This window comes from Myxine glutinosa, chromosome 11 (genome assembly GCF_964187855.1).
Source record: "Myxine glutinosa chromosome 11, kmMyxGlut1.1, whole genome shotgun sequence".
In the NCBI taxonomy this organism is placed as follows: domain Eukaryota; kingdom Metazoa; phylum Chordata; class Myxini; order Myxiniformes; family Myxinidae; genus Myxine; species Myxine glutinosa.
In genome coordinates, this window is record NC_136271.1 from 97,705,716 (window position 1) to 97,726,220 (window position 20,505).

The 20,505-nt window shown below is 47.4% G+C and overlaps 1 protein-coding gene across 1 annotated transcript in view; it reads right to left on the reverse strand.

Moving 5' to 3' along the window:
* PTK7 (protein tyrosine kinase 7 (inactive)) overlaps positions 1 to 20,505 on the reverse strand; it is a 148,863-nt gene that overhangs the window by 54,552 nt on the left and 73,806 nt on the right. The window contains exons 4-7 of the mRNA XM_068131445.2: positions 12,406 to 12,508; positions 5,071 to 5,270; positions 2,961 to 3,111; positions 2,593 to 2,723 (exon numbers count right to left, since the gene is read on the reverse strand). Of these exons, the coding sequence (XP_067987546.2) occupies positions 2,593 to 2,723; positions 2,961 to 3,111; positions 5,071 to 5,270; positions 12,406 to 12,508 (585 nt within the window). The remainder of the gene's footprint in view (positions 1 to 2,592; positions 2,724 to 2,960; positions 3,112 to 5,070; positions 5,271 to 12,405; positions 12,509 to 20,505) is intronic.

Here is a 20,505-nt window from a genome sequence, read left to right on the forward strand (position 1 = left end):
AACCCATGGCTGTTTGTCCATGTTCTACCCTTTTAAAATACCAAGCATCAATCAATGAAGCAGCATGCACCAGTTATATTTTAAAATCTTTGGTATGGCTCAGCCAGGGTCGGGTTCAAACCGCTGACCTCTCAGATCGAGTGTGGATGGCACCGACCATTATGGCACCGACTCTGGTACTGGAAAATCTTTAATCCCATGGAGGAGCCTCTAATGGGAAGCATCATCATACCTGCTTGCTTAGTCTAAGTAAGCGAGACAATCTTTTGTTGTATATATTTTTTGTTGCCTATATATTTGCAGCATAGATATACTACATGGCCAAAAGTAAGCAGACACCCCTTATAATTAGTGCATTCGGCTGTTTCAGCCACACCCATTGCTGACAGGTATATATAATCAAGCACCTTTCGTGTTTCAGCATGACAATGCCCCTGTACACAAAGCGAAGTCCATACAGAAATGGTTTGTCGAGATCGGTGTGGAAGAACTTGACTGGCCTGCACAGAGCGCTGACCTCAACCCCATCGAACACATTTGGGATGAAATGGAATGCCGATTGCGAGCCAGGCCTAATCACTCAACATCAGTGCCCGACCTCACTAATGCTCTGATGGCTGAATGGAAGCAAATCCCCGCAGCAATGTTCCAATATCTAGTGGAAAGCCTTCCCAGAAGAGTGGAGGCTGTTATAGCAGCAAAGAGGGGTGGGGGGTTGGGGGGGGCAACTCCATATTAATGCCCATGATTTTGGAATGAGATGTTCGACGAGCACATAGGGGTGTGATGTTCGGGTGTCCACATACTTTTGGCCATGTAGTGTATACAGTCACATGAAAAAGTAAGTACCCCATGTAAAGTTTTGACTTTTTCAACATATTTCAACATACAGCTATTTGATCTTCATTTCAACAATATTGAAAGATAAAGGTGATGTAATATAACAAATATCATGAAACATTTACATTTTGTAGTCCATTGTATAATTTAAATAAAGATAAATGCAAATTTCGCATGTGGAAAAAGTAAGTACACCCTTGGCTCTAAGAGGTGGTATTGCCCCCTTTGGCAGAAACAATCTCAAGTAGGCGTTTCTTATAACTGTCTACCAGTCTCTGACATCGACTGGGAGAAATTTTTGCCCACTCCTCCATGCAGAATTCTTTCAGCTGTGCGATGTTTGAGGGGTTTCTTGCATGCACAGCTCGTTTCTATCCCCCCACAACATCTCGATGGGATTTCGATCCGGGCTTTGACTTGGCCATTCCAGAACCCTCCATTTCTTTCTTTTCAGCCATTCCTTGGTGGATTTACTGGTATGTTTAGGGTCATTGTCATGTTGCAAGGTCCACCTTCGGTTGAGCTTCAACTTGCCGACAGATGGCCTCACATTATCCTCAAGCACCCTCTGGTACAATGAAGAATTAATCGTGGATTCTTTGATGGTGAGCTTCCCAGGCCTTGATGCAGCAAAGCTGCCCCAAAGCATAATATTTCCACCACCATGCTTTGCAGTTGGGATCAGGTTCTTGTGGTCAAATGCTGGCTTTGGTTTTCGCCAAACATGTCTTCTGGTACTGTGGCCAAATAGCTCTACCTTTGACTCATCTGTCCAGAGCACATTGTTCCAGAAGTGTTGGTCTTTGCCTACATGTTCATTGGCAAACTATAGTCTTGCCCTGATGTTCTTTCTGGACAGCAAAGGTTTCCTCCTGGCACACCTCCCATGTAGATCAAATTTGTGCAGCCTCATTCTAATGGTAGACTCGTGCACTTTGACATCAACGGTGGCAAGAGCTACCTGTAGGTCCCGTGATGACATTCTGGGGTTCTTCGAGACTTCTTTCAGCACCTTGCGGTCTGCTCTTGGGCTGAACTTGCTGGGGCGGCGTGGCCTGAACAAGTTGGCAGTTGTTTGGAATCTTCTCCACTTGTAGATGATCTTCCGGACAGTCGAATGATTGATTTCAAATTGTTTGGAGATCTTTTTAAATCTCTTGCCACACTCGTAGGCATCTATAACCTTCTTTCTGAAGGCCTCAGAGAGCTCTTTTGATCTAGGAATGGTGATGCCGCACACTTCAACAATGAAGATCAAACCAAACTAAATGTCTGAGGTTTAAAGAAGACAGGGTTCCTCCAAGATCCTCTCTAATGATGTTCTAATCATTTGCACCTGAGCTGGTGCACCTGATTCTAATTTTAGGTGATTGAAGTAGTGATAAATGTCGGTGTGTACTTACTTTTTTCACATGCCAAATTTGCATTTATGTTTATTTAAATTATACAATGGACTACAAAATGTAAATGTTTCATGATATTTGTTGTATTATATCACCTTTATCTGTCAATATTGTTGAAATGAAGATCAAATAGCTGTATGTTGAAATATGTTGAAAAAGTCAAAACTTTACATGGGGTGTACTTACTTTTTCACGTGACTGTATGTGATGAAGTGATAACTGGTTAATTGCACTAAATCATGGGTTATGGTTAAAATTGCACCCAACTTTATGATATTGGGCTACTATTACTGAAAAAGTGTACAATGAATGTCATTACTTTGCAACATGTCTTGACATTATAGCTCACCAGCAAAAGACAGAACTGCCTTCGCTTCCGCGGTTTTGCCATCGACACCCAGGCCGAGACAGCGGTACTCTCCTAAGTTTCTTGGTTTTACATGGGTAATATGGAGTGTTCCATTTGGATATATGGTTAAGCTGGGGACAAGGGAAATAAACATCAGCATTATAATTAAATAAAACCAAGTTTCATGATAGAAATCAGCCTTAACATGCATCTATCATCCATGGCAAACGAGGTAAACTTCGAAACAAAACTCTTAGCATATCATTTGCCAACATGGCATCCAGAATGCACACATTTCCAATGAACGACAATTTATAAATGCATGTAATCACCAATTTTGCAGCCCAGGAAAATTATATGCATCTCACCGTGATTTATTGGAAAGAAGCACATCATCGCTATAGTACCATTCGAGCGTAGGGTATGGATCAGCGGAAAAGCTGCAGTGAAAGGAAACTTCGTCGTTGCGGCCGACTGCTTGATCCTCTGGGGCAATGTCGATTTGGGGCTGAGAAATATCTGCAGGAAAAAAATTCTAGTTGATAAGCAAGGAAAGTAAAATTTTTGGACAAAGCAAACAAGTGATTGGTCTCCAATTGGGTATTACAAATGCCTCCATATTTTACCTCCCCCACCAAAGGTGGATGGAGGTTATGTTTTCACCTCTGTCTGTTTGTTTGTTTGTTTGTTTGTCTGTTAAGAACAAAATATCTCAAAAAGTTGTGGACGGATTCAGATGAAATTTGGCTGAAAGAGAGTGCATATGACAAGGAAGAATTGATTCAATTTTGGTGAAGATTTGAATCTGGATCCGGATCAGAGAAGTTTTAAAGCGATTATTCACCATTTAGAGATAGGGCCAAAAACGATATATTGCACGATATCCCAAAAAGTTGTGGACGGATTTGGACGAAACTTGGTGGACAGTGGGTGTGTGACAGGGACGAATCGATTCGATTTTCGTGAAGATCTAAATATCTATTTGGATACGAGAACTATTTAATTTTCAAGTGATTACTCGCTAATGAGAGATTGGGTGAAAAGCGATATATAACATGATATTTAAAAAGTTATGGATGAGTTATGACTAAACTTTGTGGAGTTGGTTAGGTGACAAGCACAAACGATTAGATTTTGGTTCAGGTCAGAAGATCCGACCCAGTATCAGTGGGGTACGAAACGTAAGCTGTTCAGCCTGGCGGAGGTATGCGCTCTACCGAGTGCCGTTCTAGTTTCCCCATTGGGTGGTGAAGGGCGCTTCCTGGAGTTTTCTTATTCAGAGTAAGAGGCCATTTATGGTAAATAAGGCCAGATGACTTTCTTCATCGAGACAAGACAGGAAATATACAATATCATACTATAATTTGAGAATTGTCTGTTTGTTTAACTTATACGCAATCTCGAACCACTATACGGAATCATTTGAAAAATGCTGGTCGTACTCAGAGCGTGCATGGGAAGGTTTTAGGAGGTTAAAATAATTACCGAATAATAATAGTGGGGGTTCAGGGTAGGAGGACCCCAATTCTGTCGATGGAAATATATATGGCATAGCACTGCTACCGGTGGGAATGAATGAATATGAATGTCATAGTAATGTAATGTCATATTAATGGTCATAGTATTACAAATTACAAATTACAGGTCATAGCAATGACATTCTTGGGGGAAATAGGTCCCTCCATAATTCTGGGGAAATTAACCTGTCCGTAAAGACAGGTTCTTCGTTAGTTTTTTATACCTTCATTTGGAAAACATTTGGTGACAAAATATCAATAACTATACCAGACAGTTTGTGAGACAGAGCTCGACAAAAATATGAAAACAACAATATGTTAGAGTTGGGTTTCTTATTAACATCAAGGTACAGTATTTGGAAAAAGAAAAAGCAATCATCTGTAGGAGAGGGGATTGAGAAAAGCAGAAATTGAGGCAGATGAACAAGGGCGGCAAGGTAGATGGACAAGGGCGGAGAGGTAGATGGACAAGGGCGGCGAGGTAGATGGACAAGGGTGGCGAGGTAGATGGACAAGTGTGGCGAGGTAGATGGACAAGGGTGGCGAGGTAGATGGACAAGGGTGGCGAGGTAGATGGACAAGGGTGGCGAGGTAGATGGACAAGGGCGGCGAGGTAGATGGACAAAGGCGGCGAGGTAGATGGACAAGGGCGGCGAGGTAGATGGACAAGGGCGGCGAGGTAGATGGACAAGGGCGGCGAGGTAGATGGACAAGGGCGGCGAGGTAGATGAACAAGGGCGGTGAGGTAGATGGACAAGGGTGGCGAGGTAGATGGACAAGGGCGGCGAGGTAGATGAACAAGGGCGGCGAGGTAGATGGACAAGGGCGGCGAGGTAGATGGACAAGGGCGGCGAGGTAGATGGACAAGGGGCGGCGAAGCAGACTGTCAAGGGCAGTGAAGCAGACACAAATAAGAGAGGGATTAAGGATAAGAATAGCGAGAATATCAAAGTTATCACACCAACAATATGCAGTGTGAAGTTTTGCAAACTGCATGCTGTTCCAACTTGGTTCCAGCCACAGCATCCAAACTCTCCATTATCACTTGGCCCGGCATGGCTTAGTGTTAGCGTTCCATCACGATTGAGCTGCAGCGGGTCATCCACCTCTCCATCTTCTTCGCCGAGTTTCAAACCATCGCGGAACCATTGGATGCTTGGCCTGATAATGCACAACAAAGTTTAAAAAAATAATGCTCAAAATGAAACTATGTTTGATTAAGTCAATAACTATGTCACACATATTCTCCCTATGTTACAATCTCTACCTTCCGATTCATGTATCACAAGGTCCAAACAATTTAAAGCTACATCGTTGCAACAAAGCATAAAGCAAACAACAGCAATTACACCCTAGAACGGCACTCGGTAGTCCTCCGCCAGACTGAACAGTTTACATTTTGTATGCCACCGATAGGCCAGATCTGGATTCGGACCTGAAACAAAATCTAATCTGCTTGTTCTTGTCGCCTAACATACTCATCCACATAGTTTTGCTATAACTCATCAACAAATTTTTGAAATATCAAGTTAAAAATTGTTTTGGCCCTTTCACTAAATGGTGAAGAATCATTTAAAAAGTCTCGTATCCAGATATGAGTCCACATCTTCACCAAAATCGAATCATTTAGTCCGTGTCACATACCCCACTTTCCCACCATATTTCGTCGAAATCCGTCCACAACTTTTTGAAATATCCTGCTCACAAACAAACAAACAGACAAACAAGCAGACATACAGGGGTGAAAACATAACCTCCAACTACTTTCGGAGGTAATAACACCACTTTTGTCTCAATACCAAATCTCAAAACATTTTCGAAATTCCTAACATCATTATCAGTCATTGTATAAATGGATAAGTATATTTGGGCTTACCAAAAGCCAAGATGTTTACAGAAATGTTTTTCTCCCATTAGCAACGAAATGTTTATGTTTTACTTGCAACACTGAAAGCTTTGCTTGCTGATAGATAGCAGACAAAATTGGACATTTTCAATACTAAGCTATAGAAAAGTAATAAATACTCTGGAACTGGAGTAGCAGCAGAAAGTGGCTAGGTTTAAATCAAATTTTGATTGGTACCTCCAAGCATCAATGATGGAGGGGTACATATACATATACATATACAGTATGTGTAGTGATTGTGACGTCTGTGAGAGGGGGTTGCTAAAAAGTGAATCAGAATGCGCTTTTGAGGTTTGTTCACCCCTCACCCTCAAACACCGTTCATCTGATAAAATGAAACGAATAAAAACACCTTGATCAGTATTCCTCCCCAATAATTCTTTCATCCTCCCTCATCGTGTCTATTCATTCTCCCTCACCCCTCACCACCAAGCAACTCTCCAGTTTATAGTTGGGCCGAGAATCAAATCAATACGAGACAGCTCAAAGTGTCAGTATATCACATCTGCAACATCCCGTCGAATTCAAATCCATTGATGGTGTGATGTATGTGAAGTTTTGGATTGATCAGGTCAGCGTTTCTGAAGATATGATTTCCTTTGGAAATCTGAGATAACCACCTAGCCTGAGGACCAATAGTCTTCATTTCATCATTCGTCTACATTCTCAGCATGTGCATTAAAGCAAGAAACACAATTTAGTGTATTGGTTACTAAAAATATAAATGCCCTCAAAATGTACAAGCATTACTTTTGATTATACGTACAAACATTTTCGATAAAAAATTTTCACATCCTTGTATATAACTTGATGTGAAAAACAAAGATATAAGGTCGCGACAGAAAAGAACATGAATGGAATTTGCGGCATCTGCAATAAAATAAAGATTAAAAAAACAAAATAAATCTGCAATATTTATTCAGCAAACCTCAACATCCTGCACTTCAACACTAGACAACTCTTGTATGGTGCTGTTCTCTATTGCGTTCTCATCTTGTGTAATACTGCGCATTGTTATTTGCATATTCTGTATCTATTATCTTTTTCTAATATCTACCATCGCTTTCTTTGTCTTGCAGATTGATTGTTCATCGTTGTTGCTAATAAACCTGCATTCAATTGATACATTCTTGTTTATGAACAATCAATTCATCTGAAGATGCCTGCTGCAGTCTGCCCCTTCCCGAGCTGTGTCTACATTACTGACAGCACTGACAATGCCGTTGCTGCTATCCAGCTCTCCATCCACGCCATGACTCACACGTCCATTGCACCAGCCAAACCGGACAAAGTCAGCCGTCCTCGTATCCAAACCGGCGGTACCAGCGAAGATTGGCAATATTTCACCAGAAGATGGGATGGTTACAAGGCAGCGACCCAGATAATCGGCAATGATGTTCGCGTTCAACTCCTTGAATGTTGTGATGATAACCTACGACATGACCTCCACCGCAGAAACCCACGCATTGAAATCAAGGACGAGGCAGCTATACTACAAGCCATTCGGTCCCTTGCTGTCCGAGAGGAGAATACTATGGTGTCCCGCGTCAACCTCCACAACATGCGACAGGACCGAGAAGAACCAATTCGTACCTACGCAGCCCGTCTGGCTGGTCAAGCTGAGATCTGCAAGTTTTCTGTTGTATGCTCATGCAATCCCCCTACTGATGTCAACTACACCAAGGACATGGTTCGCGATGTCCTATGTCGGGGACTCGCCGATCAAGATATACAACAGGACATTCTCGGCGATCAAAATCAGAACATGAGCTTGGAGGAAGTTCTCACTTTCGTAGAGGCCAAGGAAGCAGGGAAACGCTCCCAGAATGCCTTGCTCGATAGTGAAGGCGCTCATGGCGCAAGCCAATACAAAAACTGGAAGAACAAAAGAGCCCTGATCACTACCGACAAGCAGGCGGCCATTTGTAGTTATTGCGGCAAAACTGGTCATGGCAAACAGCCGAACATCGACCAAAGGCGTCAATTCTGCAATGCCTACGGGAAAACATGCAGTAAATGCGCCACTCGCGGCCATTTTGCACATGTCTGCCGGGGAGGCACAAAAAAGGCGGACAACAAACCTACAGACAAATCAATGGATGCTCATGATGTGGAAGAAAGCAGCCAGGTCCACGATCTCCTCTGCTCTGTCACGGAACGAGAAACGGCCATTCGGAAGCCGCAAATTAAAAGGGCCATGGCCACCTTGTCAACTCCACTACACCTCGACCACCATATATTTGACCACCTCTCTGGCTGGACCAAGAAGAAGTCTCAACCACAGCCGTACATAACACTCATAGCACGGATCGATAAGGAAGCTTATGACCATTTCGGCCAGCCACTGTCATCCCGACCAAAATCGGCCAGGCTCCAGGCCATGGCCGACACTGGCTGTCAAAGCTGCCTCACAGGACTCAATATTTTCCACAAACTCGGGCTGCGTAATGAAGACCTGTTACCTGTCAACCTGAAGATGAATGCTGTTAACAGTGGAAGGGTCCGGATTATCGGCGCCATGCTCCTACACCTGTCTGGTCGCACAGCCAATGGCGACATTATTGAAACCCGACAAATCTGCTACATCTCACCTGACACACGGAACATGTATCTCAGTCGTGAAGCATGCGTCAATCTAGGCCTCGTGTCTAGTAGCTTCCCAACCATTGGCGAATCCAACACAGTTGGTGCTGCAGTGGCAGCAGTTATCGATGCAAATTGCAACTGCCCGGAAAGATCGCTTCCCCCTACACTGCCTACATCTATCCCATTTCCGGCCACTGACGAGAACCGAGAGAGGCTGGAGAAATGGCTACTGGAGTACTACAAAAGCAGCACATTCAATGTCTGCGAACACCAGCCACTACCCCACATGGAAGGTCCGCCTCTCACACTGATGGTTGACCCCAAGGCAACACCAAAAGCGGTGCACACCCCAGTGCCTATCCCCTTACACTGGCAGGCAGAAGTCAAGGCTGGTATCGATCGCGACATCAAGTTAGGGGTTCTGGAACCGGTGCCAATTGGTGAACCAGTGACATGGTGCAGCAGAATGGTCGTCTGTCCAAAGAAGGATGGGACCCCACGGAGGACAGTTGATCTGCAACCACTGAATGCGCACTGCACACGTGAGACCCACCACACCCAGTCACCCTTCCATCAAGCAATGGCGGTGCCACATAACACCAAAAAGACGGTAACAGACGCCTGGAATGGCTATCACAGAGTTCCAATCAGAGCATGTGACCGCCATCTGACAACGTTCATCACACCATGGGGCCGATACCGTTACTGCACCACTCCCCAAGGTTACATCGCTTCAGGTGATGGATACTCCAGACGATTTGACGAAATTGTATCGGACTTCAAAAACAAGTCCAAATGTATTGATGATACCATCATGTGGAGCGATACATTGGAAGAGAGCTTTTTTCAGACATGCAACTGGCTCGACCTGTGCGGCCGTAATGGGATTATGCAAAATCCGACGAAATTCCATTTTGGTCAGGACACGGTCGAATTCGCTGGATTCGAAATCACCATGGACAGTGTACGACCATGCCAAAGGTATCTCCAAGCGATACAGGACTTCCCCACACCAAAAACAATTACTGACATCCGCTCCTGGTTTGGGCTAGTCAATCAGGTAACATACTGCTTCAGCATGACCGAGAAGATGCGACCTTTTCGGGACCTCCTAAAACCATCCACCACCTTCTACTGGGATGCAACACTACAATCCCTATTCGAAGAATCAAAACGACTCATCATATCTGAAGTCACAAATGGGGTCCGGATCTTTGACAAGGAACGGACAACATGTCTCGCAACTGACTGGTCGAAGGATGGGATTGGCTTCTGGCTCCTCCAAAAACACTGCAGATGCCCTGGTGAAACCCCACAGTGCTGCCCCGATGGCTGGAAAATCACCCTTGCTGGAGGCCGCTTCACCCATGCAGCGGAGTCGTGCTATGCTCCGATAGCTCTAGCAGTGGCGGACAGCCTGGAAAAAGTAAAGTATTTTGTGTTGGGATGCAAGAACCTGATTATTGCCGTCGATCACAAGCCCTTAATCAAGCTTCTTGGCGACAGACGATTAGAGGACATCCATAACACGCAGCTTGCCAACTTGAAAGAAAGGACTCTAGCATATCGTTTCCCAATTATCCACATCCTGGGAAAACGACACTGCGTACCAGATGCGATTTCACGACATCCGTCGGGTGCCAGACCATCGGAACGACTGCCACAGGTGGATGACATTTCCTCCATTATGGATGTGGCCACATCGACTACACTACGACAGCACACCTTGACTGGGCTGTGGACCACAGATGACGACACTGGCATGGAAATGGCTATTTCTATGGCAGCCATCAAGACGCTCGATTCTGTGCGGTCCGTCACTTGGGACGATGTTCGGGACGAGACAGCAAGTGACACTCAGATGCTGCAGTTACTCAATTCTATTGAGCAGGGTCTACCTGTCAGTCGGGACGATTTCCCTGTGTCTATTTTGGAATACTTTCCCTTCTGTGAACACCTCTACACTATTGATGGCATAGTGGTCTACAAGGGGAGGATTATCATCTCACCGAAGCTACGGAACCTTGTCCTTGAGAATCTTCATGCTGCTCACCAAGGAGTCACGGCTATGACCACCCGGGCCAGCAGCTCGATCTTTTGGCCTGGAATCACTCCCCAGATTCATGAGATGCGCAATCGCTGCTCACACTGCAATCGGATGGCCCCATCGCAACCAAGCGCTCCACCTACAGCCTCAGCTGAACCTGCCTACCCTTTCCAGTACGTTTGTTCAGATTACTTTCATCACAAGGGTCGGAGTTATTTGGTCACCGTTGATCGTTACTCTAATTGGCCAATCATTCAGCTAACAACTGGCGGGACACAAGGCCTAGTGAAATGTCTGCGGTCGAACTTCGCCACTTATGGTATCCCCGATGAATTGGCATCTGACGGTGGGCCAGAATTCACGGCACATGACACCCAAGACTTCTTGCGTCGGTGGGGCGTTAACCATCGATTGTCATCCACTGCCTTCCCACACAGCAACTGTCGTGCCGAGATCGCAGTCACAACATCGAAAAGAATGATCACCGATAACACTGGTTCCAATGATGAACTAGACACTGATCGGTTCCAACATGCAATACTCCAGTACCGGAATGCACCGGATCAGGACACTAGGTTGTCTCCAGCCATGATCATCTTCAAGAGGCCAGTCAAGGACTTCATACCCATCATCCCAGGCAGATACTTGCCATCGGACACCTGGCTGGAAACACGCAACAATCGTGAGGAAGCTTTGTGCATTCGGCACGCCAGGGAGATCGAAAGACTCTCTGAACACACGACAAAACTACCTCCACTGGCCGTTGGGGACCATGTCCGGATCCAGAACCAGACCGGCCTGGAACCACGAAAATGGGACCGGACCGGAACCGTGATTGAGGTAAAACAATTCGATCAATACGTTGTCAAGGTGGATGGCTCCGGAAGAATCACTCTCCGGAATCGTAAGTTCCTGCGACGTTTTACGCCTTTCAGCATGACAACTCCCACTACGACTGGCAAAAGTGGCATGCTGCCAAGCGTTATGCCAATCGTACCGAAATACTTAATGTCTGGTACCCAACCCATCGCTGCTCCAAGAGCCTGTCTCAATCCTGTTACCACTCCCCAGAAGGGTGAACCCCAACATGTCATTGCGCCGGGCTTACTATCACAGACATTCCGCTCCACTACCGCGATGACACCACCCGCGAGAGTCGCTAACCAACCACATGTGCAGACCACCATCACACCTCCACAGTCACTGCCTATTTCTGCCCCCTTGACGGTTCGGGTGATGATGGACCAGCTGGAGGGGACTCCGGCGTCGGACAGGGCGATAGTGAACCACCCACCGGAGACCCACAATGGACCAGGAAATTACGAACTGCCCTCAGAGGACTCCGACGATTGATCGGGTGGTGACGGGCCGCCCGAAGCGAATTATCAAACCACCAGCCCGATTCAATTCAGAAGAATATCAATTATAAACTCATGTGATCCTTTTTCTCGGTCTCCAGTTTTCGTTCTATTCTGTGTCACAATTGAACGTTTTTGGGAAAGGGAGATAGACAACTCTTGTATGGTGCTGTTCTCTATTGCGTTCTCATCTTGTGTAATACTGCGCATTGTTATTTGCATATTCTGTATCTATTATCTTATTCTAATATCTACCATCGCTTTCTTTGTCTTGCAGATCGATTGTTCATCGTTGTTGCTAATAAACCTGCATTCAATTGATACATTCTTGTTTAAACACAACATAACATCAAAAGGTAAAGTAGTTTGAAACGTGGCATGCCAAGTGAGGCTCCTTACATGCGGTTGCCACCGATTCCACAGTGCAGAACAAGGGTGGAGCCAGGCCCGATCTCAGCCTCACTGATTGGCTCCTGCAGCGTCACGTTACCAGCCTCGATCCCTGAACAGGTACAACAGTGTTCTTTATAGCAAGATACCTTGTAAAATTAAATCTACACCAAGCAGTACTGGAAATGATATCAAAACAATGAGGAGTACACAGGGAAACACCAGGCAGGGAAACTGCAATGCCATGGCTTGCAAAAGCAGCCTGAATAGCATTCACCAAGTGGTGGTTATTCATATTCAAAAAGGGTGATATAACATACCCAAACTTCCCCGGCCTTGTGACTAATGAATTAAGCACACAGGCATTTCTCACGTCATTTGTAGAGCCCTCGCCAACCGGCTTAAGCACTCCAGCAAGCACTCCAACAAAATGGGTGATAAGGAACGGATGGTTGGCAATCGATAGCAAGCCGATTGCTTCTGGTTGAAATGGCCGAGGAATTTTAAAAACAGATCGCAGGTACAGTGAGTAGAGTGACACCCTATTCCATGGAAGTATGAATTAAGTTATAAATTATTATTAAGTTAAATTAAAAAAACTAACTCCAGAAGGAGAATCACATCCTCGCTTAAATAAATGCATATATACACTTAGTTATAAAATTGCTAAATATGGTAAATTTTGTCAGATTTCACTCCAGATTTGGACATTTCTTTAGTCTACAAAATCCAATCCCCATATCTGAATCCAGATTTTGATTATATGCTTCAATTATATAATGATAAATCGATCGTGTTTCCAAGGCAAGGCACGTTTGAGTAGGCAGAAACAAAATGGCGGCTTAATAACCCAGCGAGGTGCAGTGGGCTGACCAAGATGGTGGACCACCATATTGGTAAGGCTTTTTGGGGTTTTTTCTTATGAACACTGTTGTGAAAAACCAGTCGGGTCCACAACTTTAGTCCATCTGGTGGTTTAATTCCATTAAGACCATGACATCATTCTGTAATACAGGAAATGCAATAGGAATAAGGTTTGGCATCACATGGGTCCATCCATAACATTCAATGCAAGCAAGCTTAATATTCTATGCAGGCGTACCGTTAGCGAGCCCACTAGATGTAACATGTCACAGGAGAAGTCCCCCTGAGCACCGACCGCAGCGGGTCTTATAGCCGCGCCCCTAGCGGTGTCAGCGAGCAACGATCATCACCTGGGTTCAGCATTAGTACGTATACGATTTCACTACATTCTCCCCACCGTTAGAATTATACTGCAGAGCGGCTAGAATCGAGCGAGCGTCAGCATTAACAGGGTGTGGAACATGGTATCAGTCGACCCAACCGTACCGGTCCGGGCGGCGAATTTCTCTGCCAGCAAGCGTCCGAAATTCCCCGGGTACGGCATCACGTATCCCAGAGACCCCGGCATCGGAGGAGCTACCGGAGTCAGGTGACGAAGGGGGTACTGCCAAGCCTTCGGGTACGGGTAGATGCGGCGAGGGGAGGGTCGGCAGACTTTCAGCGACGGGAGCGTCGGAAGAGTCCATAGTCTCATAGATTGGTTCGATCGGTTTGTCCGATTCCCTACAAGGGTCGGCGATCCCACATGGGGCAAGATGACGTACGGAGACAGTGGTCTCACGTCCATCAGCCGTCATCACACGAGCATGCTCAGGATTAGCCTGGAGTATCTGCACTTTGTCCACTAAGGGGTCGTACTTGCTCGTGCGAACCGCCCGTTTGAGGTAGGCCGGCCCGGGCTCAGCGAGCCAACTGGGTAAAGACCGTATACACCCCGTGCTCCTGGGGTGGTGGAAAAGTCGCTCGTGGGGAGTCTGGTTGGTGGCCATGCACAGTAGAGCCCTGATCGAGTTCAACGCCGCAGGTAGCAACCAAGCCCATTTATCGAGGCCCCGGCCGAGGGTCCGGAGGTTGAGCATGACGGCCCTCCATATAATCCCGTTGAAGCGTTCGATCTGCCCATTCGCCTGGGGTCTGTACGGCGTGGTGTAACTAGAAGCGATGTTATTTTGGAGCAGATAGCCTCGCACCTCCTGAGACAAGAAGACCGCACCCCGGTCGGTATGCACATAGGCCGGGTACCCGAACATAGAGAACAAGTTCTGTAAGCATCGCATTACCGTGGCAGCAGTCATGTCCACGCACGTATAAGCGAAGGGGAATCGCGAGTACTCATCGACGATAGTGAGCAGATAGCGAGAGTTACTCGACACCGGCAATGGGCCCTTGAAATCCATCGCCAAGCGTTCCCACGGCCTCATAGCCCTAACCAGAGTCCCCATGGGTGGGTTATAGAAACGCGGTTTGATTTCCGCACATATAGCGCAGTCGCGACAGATACGGCGGATATCGTCAATCGAGTATGGCAGATTGCCACGCCGCACAAAATGAGCGAAACGCGTTACGCCCGGATGCCCCGCAGTGGCATGCAGCAAGCGTAGGCCATCCAAAGTGGCGATACCCGCGCACGTAGCCGGTCTCGATAAGGCGTCGGCGGCCTGGTTATCCTTCCCCGGACGGTATTTGATAGTGTAGCAGAAGTCGGCAAGTTCTATACGCCAGCGAGTGATTTTCTCATTCTTAATGCGCTGGGCGTGTAATGTGTCGTACATGAACGCAACACTTTGCTGGTCCGTGATGATTTGGAAACATCGCCCGAGTAAGTACGGGCGCTATCGCCGAATAGACTCGACGATCGCATACGCTTCCTTTTCGACAGACGAATGTCTCCGCTCAGCGGAGGTAAGAGTCCGTGAAAAGAAAACCACCGGACGCCCTCCTTGGGAGAGGGTCGCCGCAATGGCCTGATCCGAGGCATCACTTTCGAGGACGAAAGATCCGCTCTCGTCGATCGTCGCCACAGCGGCACTGGTGATGTCGGCCTTAAGGCCTCCAAAGGCCGCCAATGCGGCCGGACGCAGAGGGAATGTGTCGCAGGCCACAAGGAGGCGAAGTTTCGCGGAGAAATTTTGGACCCATTTGGAGTAATGGGCGAATAGCCCGAGGGCACGCTTCAGGGACGCCCGATCGCAGGGAGGGGCCATGTCGAGCAAAGGTCGCAGACGCTCCTTATCCGGAGCGACAGAGCCATGGGTCACGGTGTACCCCAGAAGATCTATCTTGCGTAGAGAGTATTGACACTTATCCTCGTTCATGGTTAAGTGATACCTCTGCGCGACCTCGAGGAAGCGCGTCAGATTAGCATCATGGTGCCCTTGGTCATACCCACAAACCGTAAGATTGTCTAGGTAGACGAAAACATCGGTTAAGTTCTCCCTTGCAATGAGGTCATCCATGGCCCTCTGGAAACAGGCGACCCCGTTCGTTACCCCAAAAGGCAATCGAGTAAACTGGTACAACCGTTGCCCCGACTCAAATGCGGTATAGATACGATCTGCCCGAGAGATGGGGATCTGATGGTACGCACTACGGAGATCGAGAGTGCTGTAGACCGAGTACTGGGCCACCTGTCGCACCAGCGCGTCCATCCCCGGAAGGGGGTAGGCATCCAGCTGTGTAAAGCGGTTAATCGTTTGGGAATAGTCGATTACCATGCGTCTGCGGTGTGCATCGCTTCGCACCACCAAGACCTGGGCTCGCCACGGCGACCGGCTAGGTTCTATGATACCGTCTTTCAAGAGCTGAGCCGTTTCGTCCGCAATGAATTGCATGTCTGCTCGAGAGTAGCGCCGTGATTTTACCGCGACAGGGGTACAGTCGGAGGTTAGATTGGGGAACAGCGAAAGTGGCTGGATTTCCATTTTCGCGAGGGCACACACAGCAAGCGCGCCAGCCCCCACAACAAGCGTGTCAGGCCCACCAAACTCCATTTCCAGACGTCCATGTCGCTGAAGAAAATCGTGTCCTAACAGAATATCAGCACATAAAGCAGGTAAGACCATAAGGTGTACATCTGGGAAAACCCGTCCCTTTATCACGAGTTTCAATCGGTATTCCCCCTTCGTGCTGAGTCGAAGTCCCTGGGAAGCCATGAAGATCCGTCTCGTAGACCTCAAGACCTGCCAACCATGCCTGTGCACTAGTCGCTGGTCGATAAAACTATCCGTAGACCCTGTATCCACCAAGGCCCGCAAACAATGGCCTTCGACCATGAGGGGAATAAGGGCTTGAGCCAGGCCGGATGAGCCTGCTGGGAGTGGGACCGAACCTCCCGAGTGGGTCGGCCTCGCCTCGCGGGCGGATCCTATACCAGCGGCAGTTTTCCGGGCGTCAGAGGGTGCCCGTGGAGTCTCGCATAAGTTGTCAGGGTGTGTTCCCATGCAATCTGCAGTTTTGCGGTCGTTGCCGGAGTATTCGTTGTCCATGGGGAATCCGTTAAAGCCATCAGAGAGCTTTCCCATGCATTCCGGTATTTTGCGATTCAAAATCGCCGTTTGATGTGTATGGGCCTCCGTAGTATTCGAAATCGCCGTTTGACGATTTTGACGGGTATAGGCCTCCGTAGTATTCGAAATCGCCGTTTGACGGGTGAGGGCCACCGTAGTTGGTACCGAACTCATGTCGCCGCCAGTGGATGCCGTACGCTCTTGAGAGACACGACGAGAACGTACCGCTGGGGCTTGGCGAGGCTCCAAAGCCCCTCGCGTGGCCCGGAGTCTGGTCAAGGACGCATGTGCCATGCCCGATCGAGGATGAGACTGTTGTGGCTGTTCGGTGACTCTCGCCAAGGTCGATTGAGCGACCAGGGGCCCGCGAAGAGGGGCCCTGTCCTTCAAAGCCGGGTAAGGCGCCATGTTCCGAGCTCGGCACGTAGGCTCCGCAATGAGCCCATTCAAGGTCGCGCGCGGCCGCGAGCCGCGTGCGGTTTTCCGGCACACTTTCACGCAGTGCCCCTTTTGCGAGCACAAATGGCATATGGCGCCCCGAGCCGGACACACGGCCCGGGAATGACGTTGTCCCCCACAGAAATAGCAGGTGGCTCCGCGTAAGGCCTTGGGTCTGGCCGTTGCGGCAGCCATCAGGACCGGATCCTCCTCCGGAGCATCCTGGAGTTCCACGAGCAGTTCCGCTCCCTCGGCGGTAGCACTCTCCGGCCGTGCGTGGAGCGAGGTTCCCGCCAAGAGGCGCGTGCGATCATAGACGTTCGACTGCAACCGCGCTTCAGTGTGTACCTTTCCTTGCTCGAGTGCCGCAGCGAAGGTCAGGTCGGTCTTCTCCAGGAGTTTGAGCCTTAGGTCCTGAGAGGAGACCCCAGCGACATAGGCGTCTAGGAGAAGGTCATCCTGAGCCTGCTCGTGAGTCCGTGGCTCCCGGGTGCTGTCCAGCAAGAGTTGCCGGAGCTCCTGGGCATAGTGATCCATCGGCTCGTTGGGTTGCTGGCGTCGCGTTAGTAGCAAGTGCCGAGCATACACCGGGCTCTTTTCCTTTATGTACAATCGTTTGAGCTCCGCAATCGCGAGGTCGTACGTCGCGCATTGTGCGATGCTATTGTACACCTTGTAGTCGATTTTGGAGTGAAGCGTTGCTAGCTTCGTGACAGCCGTCGGCTCAGTCTCAGGCTCAGCGAAATGATTCTCCAACGTTTTGAGCCAGTGCTTCAGTTGCAATCCACCATCCGAGGCTTGCGGGTCGGCGCAGAATGGTGTGACCACCAGCGTCTTGTTGCCCGCCATGTCGGTAGATCGTTAATGGAATTAAGTGTTGTGAAAAACCAGTCGGGTCCACAACTTTAGTCCATCTGGTGGTTTAATTCCATTAAGACCATGACATCATTCTGTAATACAGGAAATGCAATAGGAATAAGGTTTGGCATCACATGGGTCCATCCATAACATTCAATGCAAGCAAGCTTAATATTATATGCAGGCGTACCGTTAGCGAGCCCACTAGATGTAACATGTCACAGGAGAAGTCCCCCTGAGCACCGACCGCAGCCGGTCTTATAGCCGCGCCCCTAGCGGTGTCAGCGAGCAACGATCATCACCTGGGTTCAGCATTAGTATGAATACGATTTCACTACAAACACCTCGTTAATCATCTTCAAAAAGGGTGTTATAACACACACACAAACACCCAGTTTTAATCATTGCAATCTGTTGGAGGTCCAGGTGTATGCATGCAATGTTTGGGGCCGCTAGGTTTCATGGTTTTGGGGTTATGGAGTTATGGAGGAGACAGACATATGGACGGACACAGCCTTTTATTATTATAAAGAAGTAACTCACTGCCAAGTGCTGCATTGGAAAAGTTACAAATGAAAAGTGAAATACTCAACCCCATACTTTTGTTATTTCAAAAAAAAAACATTTAAATAAAACTTAACACTTTCATTAAACTTCCATCAGTATGAAAGTTTCTGGTTAAGTAGTGAAACAAACAAAATAGCAGAGAAGATGGCTTGGAACATGGAGCTGAAAGTTTCAGGCCTGACTGCACCAAAATGGCATGTTAGGAGAAAAATTACTCCTTTTATTAAATCGTAGGAGGCAATTAGGATGCCACAGATTAGGACGAGGCCCCTTTGGATCCTCGGAATGTAAAGCAAAGAGCTTTGAAAATCCCTGAATCTGGAACTTCTCCAAAAATTGGACCAACCACGAAGCAGCATGAATGCCCCCATTCCAGCAGTTGGCCAACAATTCTAATCTCTCTCGCATCTTCTCAGGCAAATTCCCTCCCTCAATCCTCCCTTCTTCCACCAACTCCCTCTCCCTTACCCTACCCCACACTCTTCACATTTTAGAGTTTGGTACAAGCAATGCTCACGTCAGTGGCACTTTCATAACCTCTTGTGCATTTACACTGTGTGGCAGGAAGACTTGCAATTGGCATGGGGGGCATACATGTCCTTGCATGTTGATATGCACCCAATTATGTCTGAGCTGATTTATGACTTCGGCAACACAGAAGATATAAAAGTGTGAAACTACATAGCAGTGTCATCTACGAATATGGTATACACTTACAAAAAATAAGTGCAAGTAAGCAGATAAAATATAAGAGGCCAGGCACAAAGAGGAGGGCAATGAAGGGAAAATGTTGTTTTTTGTTTTTAAACGGGGAAGACTAAAAGGAGTGGAGGAAGAAAAAAAAATTATAAAGAAAAATAAAATAAAAGGGAATAGATGGCCTTTCCAGCTGGGAAGAAAGGGAGGATGGGAAGCGATGTCAGCAGATCGCAGGCCACACATGTTACTGCTCTCGATGAGAGCGGTGCCTACATTTTGCAGTCACTCTCAGACTAGGGAACACCGGTGATTGCTTTCCCCGACACACGAAGGGGGCCAACTCGGACGATACAAGCCGACGCTTCCTCTGCCCACATGTCCATGTAGTTACAGCGCCCCCGTGGTGCGAACATGCTGGCCAAGGCAATGCCTTTATAAAAGTAAGATGGAGACAGGTTATAAAGGAGAAGAAAATGGAAAGCAAAGAAAATGGGAGGAAAATGTGAGAACAACTGCAGAGATTAAAACAAAAAAAAGGAAATGTAATTCGCTTAACAGCGATGGGAAACATGCTTGGTTTTGCAAGTTCATCATCATACTTTGCAATGCTAGAGGCCCGATGTCAATGCCACACAAAGCAGGTTAGTGTGCTGCTTGCCAGAGAACTTGCAAAGGAAGGGTTAACGATTTGTGGCTGTGACTGAACTCCAGACATCTTTCTTCTCACTGTTCACCAACCCACAAACATACCCACACCAGCCATTCAAGCCATTCCTCCCCCATCCTCCACCCCCATGGTGGAGTGCCATAAAAGCTGCCTCACTGTCAGCAGGAGAGCAGTAGACGAGGAACAGATGCGGTGGCATACCAGGAACAACTGCTGAGATTGCAGCCAAGGATTCGGTCTGGTCGCATCCCTGGGATATGCCCAGGGCATTTCTGTTTTCTGTTATTCCTCAAGGAATGGCCTCAATTAAGTGAACTTGTGAGAAAAGTCTACCAGAAACAAAACTAGTAAGAATTGGAGTTGAACACGGTAAGTTGAAATAGTCACAAAAACGAACAATATCACCAATGCAGTTGCAATTCTAAAACATTCAAAATAGGCAATATAAGTGGATCGACCACCTAGTAAACTACAGCAGGAAGAGTGCAAACTTTGTTGGCCTTTCAATCT